Genomic DNA, 19,762 nt, shown 5'->3' on the forward strand with positions numbered 1-19,762 from the left:
TTGTAGGGAGGTCATACAGGCACGAGGAGGCCACACACACTACTGAGCCTCATTTTGACTTGCTTTAAGGACATTACATCAAAGTTGGATCAGCCTGTAGTGTGGTTTTCCACTTTAATTTTGAGTGTGACTCCAAATCCAGACCTCCATGGGTTGATAAATTGGATTTCCATTGATTATTTTTTTGTGATTTTGTTGTCAGCACATTCAACTATGTAAAGAAAAAAGTATTTAATAAGATTATTTTTTTCATTCAGATCTAGGATGTGTTGTTTAAGTGTTCCCTTTATTTTTTTGAGCAGTATATAAAGCAGTCACATACAGTGAGGGAAAAAAGTATTTGATCCCCTGCTGATTTTGTACGTTTGCCCACTAGCAAAGAAATGATCAGTCAATAATTTTAACGGTAGGTTTATTTGAACAGTGAGAGACAGAATAACAACAAAAAAACGCATGTCAAAAATGTCATAAATTGATTTGCATTTTAATGAGGGAAATAAGTATTTGACCCCCTCTGCAAAACATGACTTAGTACTTGGTGGCAAAACCCTTGTTGGCAATCACAGAGGTCAGACGTTTCTTGTAGTTGGCCACCAGGTTTGCACACATCTCAGGAGGGATTTTGTCCCACTCCTCTTTGCAGATCTTCTCCAAGTCATGAAGGTTTCGAGGCTGACGTTTGGCAACTCGAACATTCAGCTCCCTCCACAGATTTTCTATGGGATTAAGGTCTGGAGACTGGCTAGGCCACTCCAGGAACTTAATGTGCTTCTTCTTGAGCTACTCCTTTGTTGCCTTGGCCATGTATTTTGGGTCATTGTCATGCTGGAATACCCATCCACGACCCATTTTCAATGCCCTGGCTGAGTGAAGGAGGTTCTCACCCAAGATTTGACGGTACATGGCCCCGTCAATCGTCCTTTTGATGCGGTGAAGTTGTCCTGTCCCCTTAGCAGAAAAACACCCCCAAATCATAATGTTTCCACCTCCATGTTTGACGGTGGGGATAGTGTTCTTGGGGTCATAGGCAGCATTCCTCCTCCTCCAAACACGGCGAGTTGAGTTGATGCCAAAGAGCTCCATTTTGGTCTCATCTGACCACAACACTTTCACCCAGTTGTCCTCTGAATCATTCAGATGTTCACTGGCAAACTTCAGACGGGCATGTATATGTGCTTTCTTGAGCAGGGGGACCTTGCGGGCGCTGCAGGATTTCAGTCCTTCACGGCGTAAGGTGTTACCAATTGTTTTCTTGGTGACTATGGTCCCAGCTGCCTTGAGACCATTGACAAGATCCTCCCGTGTAGTTCTGGGCTGATTCCTCACCGTTCTCATGATCATTGCAACTCCACGAGATGAGATCTTGCATGGAGCCCCAGGCCGAGGGAGATTGACAGTTCTTTTGTGTTTCTTCCATTTGCGAATAATCACACCAACTGTTGTCACCTTCTCACCAAGCTGCTTGGCGATGGTCTTGTAGCCCATTCCAGCCTTGTGTAGATCTACAATCTTGTCCCTGACATCCTTGGAGAGCTCTTTGGTCTTGGCCATGGTGGAGAGTTTGGAATCTGATTGATTGATTGCTTCTGTGGACAGGTGTCTTTTATACAGGTAACAAATTGAGATTAGGAGCACTCTCTTTAAGAGTGTGCTCCTAATCTCAGCTCGTTACCTGTATTAAAGACACCTGGGAGCCAGAAATCTTTCTGATTGAGAGGGGGTCAAATACTTATTTCCCTCATTAAAATGCAAATCAATATATACATTTTTTTACCTGCTTTTTTCTGGATTTTTTTGTTGTTCTTCTGTCTCTCACTGTTCAAATAAACCTACCATTAAAATTATAGACGGATCATTTCTTTGTCAGTGGGCAAACATACAAAATCAGCAGGGGATCAAATACTTTTTTCCCTCACTGTAACAATAATACATAACCAAACATACACTCTTTAAACCCAACCCTCAGCCACTCTCTGCCCATCCCACCTATCACCATAGACCACCCTCGTTTGGTTTCCATGTGCCATATATTTCCCAATTATGCTATGATGTTTTACAAAAAATGTTTACCTTTCTAATCGTATATTATCCACAGATTGTGAGCTAAAGATAAACATTTCCTACGAGTATTATTATAGTATTTATTGACTGACTATGGCTTTTCAGATCGCCCAACACTGCTATTTGTAAGGTTCATTTTAATTGCATCTTGTGATTTTTTTTTTAACCATTCCTGAACCTGTGACCAGAAACAAGTTACATAGGGGCAATACCAGAATAAATGACCTATTGATTCTGTCTCTTCGCAGCAAAATCTACAAAGCTGAGATTGTTGTATGCCCCATATATATAGTATTATGTTGGTGGCATGAATTTGATATAATAATTTAAACTGAAAAACTCTTAAGTGTTGAATGAAGTGTAGTTTTTTGTACCAGTTCATAAACCATGTGACATGGAATTGGTACATCGAAAAGCTCCTCCCATTTATTTTGCAACCTGCAGCTGTCAAATTTTTGTCCTCAGATGAAACTGGTATATTTTTCTATTTATGCCAGATCCTTTCAGCCAATTTGTATGTTTAATATATGGCAGGCAAACAAGTTCCCTACCTTCTCCCTTTTCCACTTGCCGCCTCCATTTTCGTGGTAGTGCTGCAATCAGTTGATTGTAAGTTTGGATTGAGCAGACATTCCCATATATTTTCGATAGCTACATATGTGACAACTCCTCCGTTTCTATTCATAATCCCATTAATAAATATAATATCAATTTTAAACATTTCCATAAAGAATGTTTTTTTATTAATCAGTATATTTGAGTTTAACCGTAACATTTGTTGTAATATTTGTTCTATCTTTTCTGGAGGATAAAACTGAAATTGTAACCAGCTTTGTATGGCTTGTTTAAGAAAGGACAATACTTTAAACAAAATTTCATTTTCAATCAGTCGGAAATGAGAAGTTGTAATCTGTATAAAGGTAAAAAAGCAAGTTTTGAACAAAGTATGAGCCTTTCTTAATAATCTACTGGAGAACCATTTTGGGTTTAAGTATAACTTATGTATGAGTGAAGCTTTTAGTGAGAGGTTTAAAGATTTAATATTTAATAAATTTAGCCCCTCAAACTCAAATTCATTATATAAATATGCACGTTTAATTTAGTCTGATTTAGCATTCCAAATACAATGAAATACGTTTTGCTCATATGATTTAAAAAACGAGTCATCTGGAGTAGGCAGTGCCATTAGTAAGTAAGTAAACTGTGATAGGACCAAAAAGATTCATCGAAAAAAGTATTAAAAGTATTTACCTCTCTATGGTTGCAGAATCTTATCTATTTTTGTTAACTTTCTATTGAAATTAATTGTGGTAAGTTCATTTATATATTTGTAGATGTGAATACCAAGTATGTCTACTTCACTATCATGCCATTTTACTATTTTACATCTGGGGTTGCTGTACATAACTGTAACCCATTGTATAAGAGATTCACCTAAATGAAAGTAATCCAGGCATTTATATATAAATTGTAGTCGTATTTTATCAAACGCCTTTTCAAAATCTGCTATGAAGACCAGGCCTGGTATCTTTGATGTTTCATAATGTTCAATTGTTTCAAGTAATTGTCGTATATTATCTCCAATATATCGTCCATGTAAAAAACCTGTCTTCTCAGGATGAACAATATCTGGTAAAACCTTTTTTATTCTATGTGCTATGCATTTCGCCAGGATTTTCGCATTTTAACACTGAAGTGTTAGAGGCCTCCAGTTTTTTAAATGGGCTGGATCTTTATACTTACCACCGGTTCTGTTTTAGTAGTGATGAAATCAGACCTTCTTGTTGAGTACCTGAAAGTCTACAAATGTATGCTAATAATGGAGTAATTAAAACATGCTAATAATGGATGTTTGAGTACATCAAAAAAGGTCTGATATACCTCTACTGGTATACCGTCAAGCCCTGGTGTTTTTCCAGACTGAAAATATTTTATTGCCTGAAAAAGTTCCTCTTCTGTAAGTTGGCCTTCACACAGGTCTTTCTGTAAATTTGTTCATTTTACATTATTATTAGGAAAGAAATCCTTACCGTTAACATCATTCAGTGGAAATGGAGGAGACTTATTAGAAAACATATAATTTAAATATTTTTCTTTCTCTTTCAAAATATAATTTGGTGAATCATGGATTACTCCATCATTTGTAACGAGTTTATGTAAATCAATTTTGGTAGAATTTCTATGTTGAAGATTCAAGAAATATTTTGTGCATTTTTCACCATTTTGCATCCAATTCGCTTTATTTTTGTAATACATTACACTTGATCCTTCTTGAATAAGTACCTCCATTTCTTTTTGTTTTTCCTCTAACCTATTTTGTGCCTCTATAGTACAGTTTCCATTAGCATCTACCTGCGCTGGTACTTCCTCTATCTCTTTTGACCTAAACTGATTTTGTTTTAATGGTGAGTATTGTATTGAATGGCCTCTAAAAGTACATTTGAAAGTGTCCCATACAATGAGGGAATCTGCTGTACCTATGTTATACAAAAAAAAGTTAATTATGAATTATTTTGTCTTAGTTAAGAACAAGTTGTCATCTAATAGGCTTTGATTCAATTTCCAATGTCCACGTAGTTTGTAGAGTGATTTCCTTTACAATCCATTCTGGTACTTAAAACCGTATTATAATCTCCCACCATAATAATAGATTCTTTCAATGCTTGTATTTTCGAAAAAGTGTGGATCATCATTATTTGGCCCATATAGAATAATTAGCCATATCTGTTTTTGGTTCAATAGCCTATTTAAAATAATCAATTTTCCTTGCAGATCTGTTTGCACAATTGGATCAAAATGTGTATTAATTAGTATAATCACCCTTGAGTGAGTGAGTGAGTGAGTGAGTGAGAGAGAGATAAAGAAATAGATAAGTCTGGTGAGAGCTGTGAAGCTTTGAGCAGGAAGTGGGTTCTGAAGAAAGGAAGTAGGTTTTGAAGAAAGGAAGTACTTCTCACTGCACTGCTGAGCAATCAAATAAACACGGGTAACAGAAAGATAAGGCAGATTTATAATCTAGATATCTATATGGGAGAGTGGGGTAAATTGAGCCAAAGGGTTAGTTGTTTCTAGGAAACCATACACAAAATGAATCATGTGACCAAATATTTAGGAAGAGGTTATCATTTCATAGAGTCTGTGAAGGAAAAAAACACATTTACATTTACATTTTTAGTCATTTAGCAGATGCTCTTATCCAGAGCGACTTACAATAGTGAATGCATACATTTCATACTTTTCTTTTTTTTTTTTATTATTATTATTTTTATTTAATTTTTTAATAAAAAATAAAAAAATTGTACTGGCCCCCGTGGGAATCGAACCCACAACCCTGGCGTTGCAAACACCATGCTCTACCAACTGAGCTACAGGTAGAAAGCGGTAAGCAAGTTAGGTCCAAAAAACAGATTTTCATAAAGTCAAATACATTTATTGTGATATATGTTTCATGATGCCAGTTATAGGCTAGTTTTAAAGTATATAGTTCGCACCTCTATTGGGGAGGACGGGATGGTGGTAACAGCTGGACTGGAATCAGTGGAATGGTATCAACTACATCAAACACATGGTTTCCTTTTTTTATTCCATTCGCGCCGTTCCAGGCATTATTATGAGCCGTCCTCCCCTCAGCAGCCTCCACTAGTTTCTTTGGGGTAAATTGTACCATTATTATTGTGTATATATAATGTATGTAAACTTTGTTGAAACTCTGCTGTCTGTATTCTGTCTCTAAATGTTGTCCATCACTAGCAGCACCATATCACAAGTCAAATTCGGAGTATGTGTAACTGTACTTGGCGAATAACGGTGATTCTGATTTGGCGAGGGGACAGTTGAGCCAACGGGTAATCAACACACCCCATACAAATGATGATTACATTTAGTCCGTTTTATGCATAATATGAATAGTATTTTGACGACGCCTCGCATTTGAGTGGTTAGTCAAGTTTAATCCCTTCCTCGGTTGAGTTTTCTTCCTCGGTGTAATGCAAGGTATTATCGCTGGGATATGAGGTTACATGTAAATGTAAATGCTTTAAAATGTAGTTAGAAATGTTTCCCAATGCTTGTCCCCATACTCAATTTACTCCATACCCGAGGTAAATTGAGCCAAGAGACAAGCTGTTTTCAAAAGGGTTATGTTTACAGGCATTCTGATTATTTCCAGGGATACACAACTTCCTGAAATATACATAGATATCTTCGGATATACTATATTTCCCTTGACGTAGTGATGTTGAATGTAAAAAAAATAAATCGCCCAACATACCCCCCATACCTGTTTCAATTGTTGTTTTTGTATACACTTGGGAAACGTCTAGGCGCACAGTCTGCTATTGCTCAATCGAGTAACACAAGTCTTTATCCTACTACCTATGGTGTAACCTGTATCATAACCTGCAATTCAGACTTCCTTGAAGCCTGGGTGCGGTGAAGCAATGACTTACGAGGCATGACGTGTCCATTTTCCCGTTTGACTCCGCCCCCTCTCTAGAACTCGCGACTCAACACCCTGGCGTCTCTTGGGAGATTTAAATGTATTTTTTTTTTACTTTTACAAAAAAAATTGATTTTAATTTTGGAGACTCGACTGTATCACTATTTGTCATGTAGGAGCGGGTTTGATCAAGGTAAGTGACGGTAACTCTCCGCCTGTAGTTTTGGGAAAAGAGATTGATATCGGACATCTGCGGCTAAAACAGTAGGCGTAGGCTACAGTGAAATCGAAACAATACGTTTTCTCGGTTTTTATTGTAGCTTTAGCGGAGTTTATTCTTGAACTAGATATGAACTTTGTATAAATTAAAATGCCTAGCTATAACGTACGTACCGGAAAACCGGAAAATAATTTACCTCGACATAAATGGGCTCCCGACTGGCGCAGCGGTCTAAGGCACTGTATCTCCGTGCTAGAGACGTCAGACATCCTGGTTCGAAACCAGGCTGTATCACAACCGGCCGTGGTTGGGAGTCCCATAGTGCGGCGGACAATTGGCCCAACGACGGTGTAGGCCGTCATTATAAATAAGAATTTATTCTTAATGCCTTGCCTAGATAATGAAAGGTTAAATTCTAAAAAAATGCCTAGGCTAGGTAAGTTATTTTCCGAGAAAGTTCATATCTATATAGCCTTGACATGGTAGTAAAAAAGTTATTTTTGCACTTAATACTGATTCATATTGACAACATCTTCTTTGCACTAGAAAAAAAGTAAGTCAAGTAGGCCTAATGTGTGAAAGCATTATGAAGAGAGTTTTGTCACAAGTGTTACCCCATCTCCTTTCTGCAGGTGTTGTTCTTTTAAAGATGGTGTTAGTGAAAAGAGTGGTGTGAAAGAATGGATGTCTTGAGAGGGAAATGGAAGGAAAAATGCATTCTGAACGTTTGCACTCTGCTCCTATTGGTAAGAAACTTTAACATGAACAGATGCATAATGCCGAGTCCTCTACCAATAACATAATGCCCCATCTAGTCGTAATTATTTCTCAGCAATACATCAATCAACCCCCACCAATCCATCAACTATCAAATTTGTCAATTATTCACACCATTCAATTCAGTGTTAATAAATTATTAAATCAGTAAATAAATTAGTCAATAATTTCAGGAATAGGCCTATACAGTAGCCTATCAATAAGTTATAAAATATTTTCAGTAATTACATATGACTGGTATTTGATTGGATCTGTTCTATAACAACAATGTAATGTAATGTTGCAGTGCTGGTCAGTAGACCTCTCCCTTTCACCACCACCACCTCTTGATAGGACCCAGGAGTTGCAATGCCTTGAGGGAAGTCATTACCGCAATGCTAACGGGACATGCTGTCGAAAGTGCCATGAAGGTAGGCCTTCTGTACTGTACTATATTACACTGCACTTATACAACTGGGCCTTTCCATTCCAGAGTGTAATGTGGGTGTAACTTATACTTTTCCATACACTATGCATTGAGTTAAAGATCAAATCCGCATTATGGGAAACAGTGCCACTGTTCGCCCCAGAACTAGGGTAACTATATGTGCCGGATAGTCCCTCATTTTTTCCCCACGTCCCACAACCAAATAATCATGTCCCTTATTTTATCAACAAATTAAAACACTACTAATTTAGAAAAAAGGTTTATTTGTCCCGTATTTCATTGACTTCATATTAATTTGATGAGAATTGACATTCTAACCTGTCCCTTGCAGTCATGTTGCCCTTATGGCAACATACTAAACTCAGCCAAAAAAGAAACGTCCTCGCACTGTCAACTGTGTTTATTTTCAGCAAACTTAACATGTGTAAAATTTGTATGAACATAAGATTCAACAACTGAGACATAAACTGAACAAGTTCCACAGACATGTGACAGAAATTGTAACAGAAATTTAGTAATATGTCCCTGAACAAAGGGGGGGGGGGGGTCAAAAGTAACAGTCAGTATCTGGTGTGGCCACCAGCTGCATTAAGTACTCCAGTGCATCTCCTCCTCATGGACTGCACCAGATTTGCCAGTTATTGCTGTGAGATGTTACCCCACTCTTCCACCAAGGCACCTGCAAGTTCCTGGACACTTCTGGGGGGAATGGCCCTAGCCCTCACCCTCCGATCCAACAGGTCCCAGACGTGCTCAATGGGATTGAGATCCGGGCTCTTCGCTGGCCATGGTAGAACACTGACATTCCTGTCTTGCAGGAAATCACGCACAGAACGAGCAGTATGGCTGGTGGCATTGTCATGCTGGAGGGTCATGTCAGGATGAGCCTGCAGGAAGGGTACCATATGAGGGAGGAGGATGTCTTCCCTGTAACGCACAGTATTGAGATTGCCTGCAATGACAACAAGCTCAGTCTGATGATGCTGTGACACACCGCCCCAGACCATGACGGACCCTCCACCTCCAAATCGATCCCACTCCAGAGTACAGGGCTCGGTGTAACGCTCATTCCTTCGACGATAAACGCGACTCCGACCATCACCCCTGGTGAGACAAAACCGCGACTCGTCAGTGAAGAGCACTTTTTGCCAGTCTTGTCTGGTCCAGCGACAGTGGGTTTATGCCCATAGGTGACGTTGTTGCCGGTGATGTCTGGTGAGGACCTGCCTTACAACAGGCCTACAAGCCCTCAGTCCAGCCTCTCTCAGCCTATTGCGGACAGTCTGAGCACTGATGGAGGGATTGTGCGTTCCTGGTGTATCTCGGGCAGTTGTTGTTGCCATCCTGTAACTGTCCCGCAGGTGTGATGTTCGGATGTACCGATCCTGTGCAGGTGTTGTTACACGTGGTCTGCCACTGTGAGGACGATCAGATGTCCGTCCTGTCTCCCTGTAGCGCTATCTTAGGCGTCTCACAGTACGGACATTGCAATTTATTGCGCTGGCCACATCTGCAGTCCTCATGCCTCCTTGCAGCATGCCTAGGTCACATTCACGCAGATGAGCAGGGACCCTGGGCATCTTTCTTTTGGTGTTTTTCAGAGTCAGTAGAAAGGTCTCTTTAGTGTCCTAAGTTTTCATAACTGTGACCTTAATTGCCTACGGTCTGTAAGCTGTTAGTGTCTTAACGACCGTTCCACAGGTGCATGTTCATTAATTGTTTATGGTTCATTGAACATTGAGCATGGGAAACAGCCTTTAAACCCTTTACAGTGAAGATCTGTGAAGTTATTTGGATTTTTACAAATTATCTTTGAAAGACAGGGTCATGAAAAAGGGATGTTTCTTTTTTTACTGAGTTTATCTTAAGGATGTGGTGCTGGTGATGATAAAGGGGAAATCTACAGTAGCTGCATCCATTTTTGGACTTAATAAATGATATGTACCCAGTGATTCTTGAAGAATATAACTAGAAATGCCCCATGAGCTTAGTTCAACTGTCGTACCCCATCAGAACCCAACATATAAGCTTGTTTTAGTCCAATGTTTGTAATCAAAGTAAATCTAAACAAACATTGTATAGTCTCAAAACATGGTTAAAACTATCATTTTGATATCCTGGATGGTCAGTCCTTGCATAGCTCTGTCTATGAATTTGAGAGTGGCTACGTTTCTCCGGCCCCATCCCTCAACTTGTTTATGCTTTCTTATTGTTTCAACTGCTGATGGACGCTTCTAACACTTCTCCAATGTTGTTGAGATCTGATATCCTGCACAGCGCAAGAGACATAGGCCAATGTCATATCGTCAACCAATCACATTTTCCAAATATTTCCGTGGCTAAATTCCAGCTAAACTTGGAGAGGACCGTTACCTACCGGTATTTACAAAAAGCATGATTCCCAGATTTCCGTACAAAACAGCCACACAAGTGGTCTCTTGTTTCTGGATCACCAAATGTTGCACAAGGCAAAAGAGAAGGCTACGTGTGCTTCAATTGGCTCGCTCGGTGCAGCGGGGAGAGGTGTGCCTGTGTATTGATGTCAGAGGGGGAAAACCTATGTTGTTTGTAGTAACTTCTTTGTTGTTGTAATATCCCAAATGGAGTTTCACCAATTAAGGATTCCAGCATTAAACAAAAACCTTATTTCAAGATTATACTCTTATTGTGTATTCTGTCAGCCGTTCAGTCATCTGTCATACTACAGGCCTTACATACTGTTTACTATATTTGTCACTCTCTAACCTAGTTTTAGCTCTGTATTACCAGGTTTTACAGTAAATAAATATGCTGGATTGTGTTGTCCCCCCCCACTCCCCCCCACTGCCCTCCCCCTTAGAGTATGTATGCCTTGTGTTCCCCAGGGTTTAAGTTGAAGAAGGACTGCACTAAAGAGGGTGAGAGCCAATGTGAACCCTGTAAAGAGGGCAAGACATACCTAGAGAGGAGTAACTACGCCAAGAACTGCCTCCGCTGTACACGCTGTGATGGTACTATACAATTATTTACAAAAACCTACAATTTACAATAACATGCAATTATGTACAAAATACATTTAAAAACAATGTCATGATAACAAATGTCTTCTGTCTCTGCCCCCCTCCGCACTCTCTTTCTCTCTGTTCTGTTCTTCTTGGCTGTGTTGTTCCATACACCAATAGACAATGAGGAAGAGGTGTCGCCATGCAAGAAGAGTAGGAACACAGTGTGTCGCTGCATTGAAGGCTTCTACAAAAAGAGAATAGACTCGGTAACACGGGAGTGTCTCCGTTGCAAGACATGTGGACCTGGAGAGAGAGAAACACAACCATGTGAGTTTGTCTTGCTAGTGTGGTTCATAATGTTTCCCGTCTTTCCAACCAACCTGGTATTTACTTATGGATTACACAGTATAACGGTTATTACATAATAAGCACAACCCTTTGTTTTGTTCTACTAGTACTATTTGTTTGTGTGCTTGTACTGAGTGTACATACTGTTGTTGACAGGTACTCCAGAGAGAGATACAGTGTGTGAATGTATGGACTTCCGAAACCAGAAAAACAACAGGAACTGTCTTCCATGCCAAAAGTAAGTACTGGCTTGTGAACAAGCTGACACTATTTTGTCTGTTAAAACTCTTGGGTTTGTCTGCTTTATGAACATTCTGCTTCGAAATGGGAAGTTTAATAGAAACTGTATGCAATGTTGTGCAACAACATTTTGACATGTCAGCTGTTTTGTGGTCACACCAACCCTGGTCCTGGAGACCTACAGTCTGTTGCTATGTAAGATTGGAGAAGGTCATCATGTCCAGGCTTTAGTTCCAGCCCAGCACTAACACATCTGATTCACCCTAATCTACTGCTCATCAAGACCTTAGGCAGTGCTGACCACTGATAAAGGGCTGGTAATGGTCTCTTTCAGTGTTCTGTCTTTCCAGAGGTGGTTATGCTGCAACAGGAGGGCCTGAATGGTTCTTCTGTAGAGCTGTTCTTCACATGACTCAATACTAATAATTTCCTCTTCACAAACGGGCCACTTCCCCTTCAATAACATACAATTTCCTCTGTGTATCTTCTCTCCAGTTGTAGATCAGCTGACTGTCAGCAGGAGTGTGCTTCAGGCACAGATCCCACTCCCAAACGTGAGTTTCTGATACTTTGTGGCTGGGTTCTGGCTAGAAACATAGTTTGTTTATTTGGTGGGTCACAAGATACTTTGAAACTTTTTTGTTGTTATGCTTAAATATATTGGAACTAGACTATTTCTGTAGTGGCTGTATTCATCCTCTCACTCTGCATGTCTGCCCCTCTTTCCAGCTGAAGACACTGGATGGGGTGTTTGGTCTCCCTACCTGTTGGCTGCGTTCGGCTGTGTTTGTGTGGTGCTGCTGGTGGTGATGGGGATCATGGGCGTACTAGTGGTCCGACGGAAACCGACGGGGTCAAACTCCTTTCTCTCTGCTGAGATCACCTCTCAGGGCTCCGAGAAGTCTACTCGGGTGAGACACATCTCTGACCTCTCACCTTTGACCCCTGACATCTCATATTTCACCTCTGACCTGACTGGACAAAACCAATCTGATAAAAACCTTTAAAGGGTTTTATTGGAGAAAAAATAGATACCATTTCAACTACTGTTTGGAACACTTAAGAGCATTTATAGATTGTTTGCACCATAGTGATGGGAGGAAACCAATAGGATTTCCTTTATTGATTGTACTGTGCTCCCCGGGTTTAGGATGTACTGGTAGTGGATGCAGTTCTGTATAGTAGAATTATGATGTTTTCCATTTTCTGTGATTGTAGAGGCTGATCCAAGAGGACCCAGAGAACGTTCTCAACCAGAGTATCCCTTCATATAGCCCAGTGTGTGAGAGTGAACAGGAGCCCCTCCGGAAGCTACCGGCCTGTTTCCCCAAGGAGATCAAGAGTAAGTGTGTGTGCATGTGCGTGCATGCGAACGTGTGTGGGTGCACGTTTCCCTATCTTATCCGGACTAGAATGTCCAGACAAATCATCAGAATGTTCTGACAAGGTAGGACAACAAGAACAATTCTGAAAAGGTGAGGATTTTAAAGGTTAGGGCTAGGAGTTAGGTTTGGGTTTAGGGTTGGGTTTAGGTTAAGGTTAGGGTTAAGTTTTCTTGAATGGAAATACATTTTTACTCCCCAAAATGTTCTGAAAATTCCGGAAAAACAAGCTTTGTGTGTGTTGGAATGGGAAAGCTTTTTTTAGATACACTACATGGCCAAAAGTATGTGGACACCTGGTTGTCAAACATCTCATTCCAAAATCATGGGCATTAATATGGAGTTGGTCCCCCCTTTGCTGCTATAACAGCCTCCACTCTTCTGGAAAGGCTTTTCCAGATGTTGAAACATTGCTTGCGGAACTTGCTTCTGTTCAGCCACAAGAGCATTAGTGAGGTCAGGCACTGATGTTGGGTGATTAGGCCTGGCTCACAGTCGGCATTCCAATTCCTCCCAAAGGTTTTCGATGGGGTTGAGGTCAGGGCTCTGTGCAGACCTGTCAAGTTCTTCTACACCGATCTTGACAAACCATTTCTGTAAGGACCTCGCTTTGTGCAAGGGGGCATTGTCATGCTGAAACAGGAAAGGGCCCTCCCAAACTGTTGCCACAAAGTTGGAAGCACAGAATCGTCTACAATGTAATTAATTGTATGCTGTAGAGTTAAGATTTCCCTTCACTGGAACTAAGGTGCCTAGCCAGAACCATGAAAAACAGTCCCAAACCATTATTCCTCCTCCACCAAACTTTGTAGTTGGCACTATGCATTCGGGCAGGTAGCGTTTTCCTGGCATCCACCAAACCCAGATTCGTCCGTTGGACTGCCAGATAGTAAAGCGTGATTCATGACTCCAGAGAACGCGTTACCACTGCTCCAGAGTCCAATGGCGGTGAGCTTTATAAATCAAATCAAATGTTATTTGTCATATGCGCCGAATACAACAGGTGTAGACCTTACAGTGAAATGCTTACGTTCAAGCCTTTAACCAACAATGCTTTAAGAAGTTACAAAAAATTAGTGTTAATAAAAAGTAAAAGTAACAAATAATTAAACTGCAGCAGTAAAATAACAATAGCAATATGTACAAGTAGGTAGAGTTAAAGTGACTATGCATAGATAATAAACAGAGAGTAGCTGCAGCGTAAAAGAGGGGTCTGGGTAGCCCTTTGATTAGCTGTTCAGGAGTCTTATGGCTTGGGGGTAGAAGCTGTTAAGAAGCCTTTTGGACCTAGACTTGGCACTCCGGTACCGCTTGCTGTGCGGTAGCAGAGAGAACGGTCTATGACTAGAGTGGCTGGAGTCTTTGACCATTTTTAGGGCCTTTCTCTGACACCGTCTGGTATAGATGTCCTGGATGGCAGGAAGCTTGGCCCCAGTGATGTACTGGGCCGTATGCACTACCCTCTGTAGTGCCCTGCGGTCTGAGGCCGAGCAGTTGCCATACCAGGCAGTGATGCAACCCGTCAGGATCAATCAATTACATTTATTTATAAAGCCCTTCTTACATCAGCTGATGTCACAAAGTGCTGTACAGAAACTCAGGCTAAAAGGATGCTCTCGATGGTGCAGCTGTAGAACCTTTTGAGGATCTGAGGACCCATGCCGAATCTTTTCAGTCTCCTGAGGGGGAATAGGCATTGTCGTGCCCTCTTCACGACTGTCTTGGTGTGTTTGGACCATGATAGTTTGTTTGTAATGTGGACACCAAGGAACTTGAAGCTCTCAACCTGATCCACTACAGCCCCATCGATGAGAATGGGGGCGTGCTTGGTCCTCCTTTTCTTATTGTCAACAATCATCTCCTTTGTATTGATAATGTTGAGGGAGCGGTTGTTGTCCTGGCACCGCACGTCCAGGTCTATGACCTTCTCCCTATAGGCTGTTTCATCGTTGTCGGTGATCAGGCCTGCCACTGTTGTGCCATCGGCAAACTTGATGATGGTGTTGGAGTCGTGCCTGGCCATGCAGTCATGAGTGAACAGGGAGTACAGGAGGGGACTGAGCACGCACCCCTGAGGGGCCCCCGTGTTGAGGATCAGCGTGGCAGATATGTTGTTATCTACCCTTACCACCTGGGGGCGGCCCGTCAGGAAGTCCAGGATCCAGTTGCAGAGGGAGGTGTTTAGTCCCAGGAACCTTAACTTAGTCATGAGCTTTGAGGGCACTATCGTATTGAATGCGGGGCTGTAATCAATGAATAGCATTCTCACATAGGTGTTCCTTTTGTCCAGGTGGGAAAGGGCAGTTTTGAGTGCAGTAGAGATTGCATCATCTGTGGATCTGTTGGGGCGGTATGTGCGTGCACCACTCCAGCCGATGCTTGGCATTGCGCATGGTAATCTTAGGCTTGTATGCGGCTGCTCGGCCATGGAAACCTATTTCATGAAGCAGGACAGGCTATTTTTGTGCGCTTCAGCACTCAGTGGTCCCATTCTGTGAGCTTGTGTGGCTGAGCCATTATTGCTCCCAAGACATTTCCACTTCACAATAACAGCACTTACAGTTGACCGAGGCAGCTCTAGCAGGGCAGAAATGTTACGAACTGACATGTTGGAAAGGTGGCATCCTATGGCGGTGCCACGTTGAAAGTCACTGAGCTCTTCAGTATGGGCCATTCTACTGGCAATGTTTGTCTATGGTGTCCACGTACTTTTGGCCATGTAGTGTATATTGAACTCTATTTTGATCTCTCTCCCCTCCTATCACCTCTCTCTGTTCCTCTCTCCCTCCAGTCTCTGAGTTGATCTACTCGGTGTTGGACCAAGTCCCTCTGCGTCGTGTGAAGGAGCTGGTGCGTTCGCTGGGTGTGAGTGACATAGTGATAGAGAGGGCTGAGAATGACCACCTCCGTGACACTAAGGAAGCCCAGTACCAGATGCTGAGGGTCTGGGCTAAGGGAAATGCGCAGGGAGGGGGAGGGGTGCTAGCACGCCCTCTACTGTACCACCTGCTGGATAAGCTGAGAGACATGGACCTGGGAGGGACTGCAGAGGAGCTGGAGACCAAGTATGGAGATCAGTAGAGGGAGAGAGATGCAGACTGTATAGACCAAGTAGGGGACCCAGGTTTCTCTTCTCTATGTCGAATCAAAAGAGAAACCGAGAGGGACCAAGACTATTCATCATATGTATAGGATAATTAGGGGAGGGAGAGAGAGATAGGGGAGGTGCTAATGGGGAGAGAGAGAAAGTCAGACACATCCCCTTGTCCACGACTTCACTTGTGTAGACCTGAGAGAATAGGATTGGTACAGTGTAAGCAATATGGTAGTTGTTCCACCTGGTCCAGATCTGATAGACTAAGATGGAAGTGTTGCCATGCTTTCACAATATTTCCTAATGTATTTGGCAGTGAGCCTGATTATTGATTGCCAGCTGTAACTTATACTTATTCTCATGTTTTTTTTTGTTGCACATTCAAACCAATGAGTGAGGAATTGCATGTTACAAAGCAGTTTTAGACAGTGCTGTTTGTAAAACAGGCAAACTTGTAATGTGTCACACACAGGTATGAGAACCACACTAAGAATTTAGTTAAATGTTGTGTTTAGGGTAATACAGATTTAACACCCATCTATAGTATTACAGGTGTATATTACTGAGTATTAGGTGGCGACAGGTAGCCAGTAACTGAAAGGTTGCTGTTTCGAACCCCTGAGCTGATAACGTGATAAAAATCTGTCTGTGCCCTTGAACAAGACACTTAACCATAATTTCTCCTGTTAATCACTCTGGATAAGGATGGCTAAAATCTAAATGTGAAATGTATTATTTACTAGTGTTGCAGTAGTACTCAAGCTAATATTTAGATAGGGAAGCTAAAAGCTATACAGATTCCTTCTGTCTCTATCTTGCATTAATCAACCACAAACATATCAAAAAGATATTAGCATTATATGTCATATTTGAAGTCTTTGTATTGGTTTGTATATGGTTATTAATACTGCATAGGAGGATGTTGTATATTTGAATGGTTCTTTGATAAGTTGCTGCTTGGGCGTGAAGATCAAACTACTGTAGTTTTGCTGTCTTTTACTACTGTCTTGATGTACATATTCTTGTTTTACAAAATAGGCTAGGTATGTATCAATCTGTCATATTTCTTCTCACTGTACCATATTCACTATACCATTCAATCACACCCATCCAGGTTGTCTCTGTGCCATGGTCTGGTTACCACAAGTGATTGATTCTTATATCTGTACAGTAATAGTTGTGTCAGTACTGTTAGGGCACAGACGGGTCTTCTGCAGGTGTTATCCCTGAGTTATTGACATTCCTTAAAGCCCCATCATCATGCTCCCATTATTCAGGATCACTTAGTCAGAGGACACACCTGTCACTCTGCAGGGCTGACTGTTCTCTGGGAGACTTAACATGGAAACTAGGGATGGATAGAGTGGCAAAAAAAGTATGTGAACCCTTTGGAATTACCTGGACTTCTGCATAAATTGGTCGTAAAATTTGATCTGATCTTCATCTAAGTTCAACAATAGACAAACACAGTCTGCTTAAACTAATAACACACTAACAATTACACGTTTTCATGTCTTTATTGAACACACTGTAAAAATTCACAGTGCAGGGTGGGAAAAGTATCTGAACCCTTGGATTTAATAACTGGTTGACCCTACTTTGGCAGCAATAACCTCAACCAAACGTTTTCTGTAGTTGCGGATCAGATCTGCACAACGGTCAGGAGGAATTTTGGACCATTCCTATTTATAAAACTGTTTCAGTTCAGCAATATTCTTGGGATGTCTGGTGTGAACCACTCTCTTGAGGTCATGCCACAGCATCTCAGTCGGGTTGAGGTCAGGACTCTGACTGGGCCACTCCAGAAGGTGTATTTTCTTCCGTGGAAGCCATTCTGTTGTTGATTTACTTCTTTGTTTTGAGTTGTTGTCCTGTTGCATCACCTAACTTTTGTTGAGCTTCAATTGGCAGATAGCCTTACATTCTCCTGCAAAATGTCTTGATAAACTTGGGAATTAATTGTTCCGTCAATGATAGCAAACTCTCCAGGCCCTGAGGCTGCATAGCAGCTCCACACCATGATGCTCCCTCCACCATACTTTACACTGGGGATGAGGTTTTGATGTTGGTGTCCTGTGCCTTATTTCTCCACACATAATGTTGTGTGATCCTTCCAAACAACTCAACTTTAGTTTAATCTATCCACAGAATATTTTGCCAGTAGCGCTGTGGAACATCCAGATGCTCTTTTGCTAACGTCAGACTTGCAGCAATGTTTTTTTATGGACTGCAGTGGCTTTTTCTGTGATGTCCTCCCATGAACACCATTCTTGTTTAGTGTTTTACGTATCGTAGACTCATCAACAGAGATGTAAGCATGTTCCAGAGATTTCTGTAAGTCTTTAGCTGACACTCTAGGATTCTTCTTAACCTCATTGAGCATTCTGTGCTGTGCTTTTGCAGTCATCTTTGCAGGACGGCCACTCTTAGGGAGAGTAGAAACAGTGCTGAACTTTCTCCATTTATAGACAATTTTGTCTTACCGCGGACTGATGAACATCAAGGCTTTTAGAGATACTTTTGTAACCCTTTCCAGCTTTATGCAAGTCAACAATTCTTAATCTTGGGTCTTCTGAGATCTCTTTTGTTTGAGGCATGGTTCACATCAGGCAATGCTTCTTGTGAATAGCAAACTCAATTTTTGTGAGTGTTTTTTTATAGGGCAGGGCAGCTCTAACCACATCTCTAATCTCGTCTCATTGATTGGACTCCAGGTTAGCTAACTCCTGACTCGAATGAGCTTTTGGGGAAGTCATTAGCCTAAGGGTTCACATACTTTTCCAACCTACACTGTGAATGTTTAAATGATGTATTCAATACAGACAAGAAAAATACAATAATTTGTGTGTTATTAGTTTAAGCAGACTGTGTTTGTCTGTTGTTGTGACTTAGATGAAGATCAGATCTAATTGTACGACCAATTTATGCAGAAATCCAGATTATTCCAAAGGGTTCACATATTTTTTTCTTGCCACTGTAGATAGATGGCACTCAAGTTTCTAGTTTTTAATGTCAGGTGCACAAGTACAGTGAAATGCCATGTATTGGATTGTATGATATTAGACAGCACTTTTTAACATTGAATTGTTACAGGTGATTTTACTAAAGACAATCTATTTTTATTCTCAAATCACATACAGTATATGCAGGCATTGCTTTGTTTGATTAAGGTATGAACAAAGTTGATCAGTTGTCTATATTTTTAAATAAAGAATCTCTTGTAAAATGACCTGGTATGCAGTTGTTATAATGACTGTAAGTGTTAGCTACTGTTCTATTCAGTGTATGACTGTAAGTGTTAGCTACTGTTCTATTCAGTGTATGACTGTTAGCTACTGTTCTATTCAGTGTATGACTGTGTTAGCTACTGTTCTATTCAGTGTATGACTGTTAGCTACTGTTCTATTCAGTGTATGACTGTGTTAGCTACTGTTCTATTCAGTGTATGACTGTTAGCTACTGTTCTATTCAGTGTATGACTGTGTTAGCTACTGTTCTATTCAGTGTATGACTGTGTTAGCTAGTGTTCTATTCAGTGTATGACTGTGTTAGCTACTGTTCTATTCAGTGTATGACTGTAAGTGTTAGCTACTGTTCTATTCAGTGTATGACTGTGTTAGCTACTGTTCTATTCAGTGTATGACTGTAAGTGTTAGCTACTGTTCTATTCAGTGTATGACTGTGTTAGCTACTGTTCTATTCAGTGTATGACTGCAGCATACATTATGTATAGCTTTGTTTTCTTGCTCATTAATTGCATGTCTGGCTTTGTGGTCTGTGTGTGTGTATGA

At 40.9% G+C, this 19,762-nt stretch overlaps 1 protein-coding gene across 2 annotated transcripts; it reads left to right on the forward strand.

Moving 5' to 3' along the window:
- The first annotated feature begins 5,695 nt into the window (after window positions 1-5,695).
- LOC106575188 (tumor necrosis factor receptor superfamily member 6) lies at window positions 5,696-19,200 on the forward strand. Of its 2 annotated transcripts, none has more exons than XM_082960946.1 (10): window positions 5,696-5,714; window positions 7,352-7,465; window positions 7,783-7,906; window positions 10,788-10,913; window positions 11,085-11,234; window positions 11,412-11,493; window positions 11,991-12,049; window positions 12,225-12,406; window positions 12,714-12,837; window positions 15,669-19,200. In XM_082960946.1, exons 2-10 carry the CDS (start codon window positions 7,400-7,402, stop codon window positions 15,956-15,958), a joined length of 1,203 nt encoding a protein of 400 aa, XP_082817072.1. In that variant the 5' UTR covers window positions 5,696-5,714; window positions 7,352-7,399; the 3' UTR covers window positions 15,959-19,200. The 2 variants fall into 2 exon arrangements, with proteins under 2 accessions (XP_082817072.1, XP_014006995.2); XM_014151520.3 differs by lacking the exon at window positions 5,696-5,714 and adding an exon at window positions 6,477-6,692.
- The last annotated feature ends 562 nt before the right edge of the window (window positions 19,201-19,762 follow it).

The sequence above is a fragment of the Salmo salar genome, chromosome 02 (genome assembly GCF_965601325.2).
Source record: "Salmo salar chromosome 02, fSalSal1, whole genome shotgun sequence".
Lineage (NCBI taxonomy): Eukaryota > Metazoa > Chordata > Actinopteri > Salmoniformes > Salmonidae > Salmo > Salmo salar.